Genomic DNA, 1,777 nt, shown 5'->3' on the forward strand with positions numbered 1-1,777 from the left:
GGCGGGGCCGGGACCGGGTTCCTCCCCTGACCCGGCACCCCGCCCCCGCCTGCAGGTGAGGGAGGAGTACCGGAAGTGGGCCTGCCTGGTGGTCGGGAACAAGTACTCAGAGTTCAGCTCGTCCTCCACTGGCACTGGCCAGCAGCAGACTCGGGTAAGGGGGAGGGGTGCCTGAGGCGGGGTGCAGGCAGGACCTGGGCAGGGGCAGGGCCAGGCCCAGGCCTCATGGGGTTCTCTCTGCAGGTCCTCAGGCCCTCGGAGTCCGGCATGTGAAGGCCCAGCATGGCCAGGCCAGCAGCTTTTGCACAAGACAGCTCCCTCCTCTCCTGGCTCTCTCATCCCTGGCGGCCTAGGGAGCTCAGAGCTCCAAGGAGACCATTGACCACTGCAGCGTGGAACCCTGGAACACCCCGCCGGGGTGCAGGGGGAGCCAGAAGTCCTGTTCTGGCTGTGTCTCTGCCCCAGGGCCATGGGGCCAGTCCTGAGGACAGAGGGCTGGCCCCCAGCTTTGCTACAGAACTGGAGAGGCCAGGGTGCTGGGGCTCAGCCTCCCTCTTAAGCTAAGACTGATGTCAGGCCAACAAGGGCAGGGCCCTCCACCCCTGCCCGAGGTCACGGTACAGAGGCCTCCTGCCCCCACTCGGGGAGAGGTCCTCACTGTTTTGAAGGTCGTGGATGTCGTGTTGTGTTTTTTATCTGTATAAACCTGTCGATGTTGACACTTACATAATTAAACATCACACTGATACAGAAGTTGGTGCTGTTCGCTGGGAGGGCAGGCCCGAGTGGTCTATGAGATGCCGACAGACGAAAGAGAACCAGATGGGGTGGGAGCCAGGCTTCCGTAATAAAAATTTATTCTTACACAAATCTACAGCTTTCCAACAGTAAAAAGAGAGACCCATCTGTCGCCAGGAACGATGACGTGAAGCAGCAGGTGGGGAGTGGGGCGGCTCCGGGCCGTGGAGGCGCGTGGTTACCGGCTCTGTTCAACTGCAAGACACAGGGGAGGCCCGTGAGGGGGCCGGGCCGGGCCGGGCAGGTCCCCGGCTGACCCCAGACCCCGCCCGAGGCACTTACTGTATGTGGAGATGTCGATCTCTTCCGGAAGTTCTGCTACGTTCACTTCGAACCGATCCTGGACGTCATTGAGGATTTTGGCGTCGTTCTCATCAGACACGAACGTGATGGCCAGGCCTTTGGTGCCAAAGCGACCCGCACGGGCCACCTGCAGGGGACAGGGTCCGGGTCAGGCTGCGGGCGAGGTCCTCCCCGACTGGCAAGGAGCACCTGAGGCGACGCCCCGTGGGCCACTCACCCGGTGGAGGTAGGTGTCCGAGTCCTCGGGCATGTCGTAGTTGAAGACGATGTTGACGCGCTCGATGTCCATCCCTCGGCCAAACAGATTGGTGGCCACCAGGATCCGCCGCTGGAAGTCTTTGAACTGCTGATAGCGTGACAGGCTGGGTGCAGGAGAGACAAGCGGAGGCCGTCAGCAACCGGGCTCCTGGGTGGCGCTCCCTGCGACCTTGGCGGGCGGCGGGCACTCACCGCTCCTCCTGGGCCATGCCCCGGTGGATGGCGATGGCCGGGAAGTTCTGCTCCACGAGCAGCTGGGCCAGGGCCATGCAGCGCTGCACCGACTTGACGAAGATGACCACCTGCAGGACAGAGCGCGGGCGGGCGGGCGGGCGGTCAGGGCCGGATCCTGCGCCCAGGCCTGACCACCTGCAGGACAGAGCGCGGGCGGGCGGGCGGGCGGTCAGGGCCGGGTCCT

The 1,777-nt window shown here is 64.0% G+C and overlaps 1 protein-coding gene and 1 long non-coding RNA gene across 3 annotated transcripts in view; one reads left to right on the plus strand and one right to left on the minus strand.

Annotated features, from left to right (window-relative positions):
• Positions 1-6: 6 nt before the first annotated feature.
• Positions 7-753, plus strand: LOC106736292 (uncharacterized). The gene is made up of 2 exons (XR_001371326.2): positions 7-154; positions 244-753. It is a non-coding gene; the product is annotated as an uncharacterized LOC106736292 (long non-coding RNA).
• An 82-nt stretch (positions 754-835) lies between these two features.
• The window catches only part of DDX39A (DExD-box helicase 39A), a 28,214-nt gene continuing 27,272 nt past the window's right edge, over positions 836-1,777 (minus strand). For both annotated transcript variants that reach the window (XM_006161013.3, XM_014592635.2), the window contains exons 8-11: positions 1,552-1,661; positions 1,319-1,463; positions 1,081-1,228; positions 836-993 (exon numbers count right to left, since the gene is read on the minus strand). In XM_006161013.3, coding sequence (XP_006161075.1) covers positions 977-993; positions 1,081-1,228; positions 1,319-1,463; positions 1,552-1,661 — 420 coding nt within the window. In that variant the 3' untranslated portion in view covers positions 836-976. The remainder of the gene's footprint in view (positions 994-1,080; positions 1,229-1,318; positions 1,464-1,551; positions 1,662-1,777) is intronic.

The sequence above is a fragment of the Tupaia chinensis genome, unplaced genomic scaffold (genome assembly GCF_000334495.1).
Source record: "Tupaia chinensis unplaced genomic scaffold, TupChi_1.0 Scaffold138060_1, whole genome shotgun sequence".
Classification (NCBI taxonomy): Eukaryota; Metazoa; Chordata; class Mammalia; order Scandentia; family Tupaiidae; genus Tupaia; species Tupaia belangeri.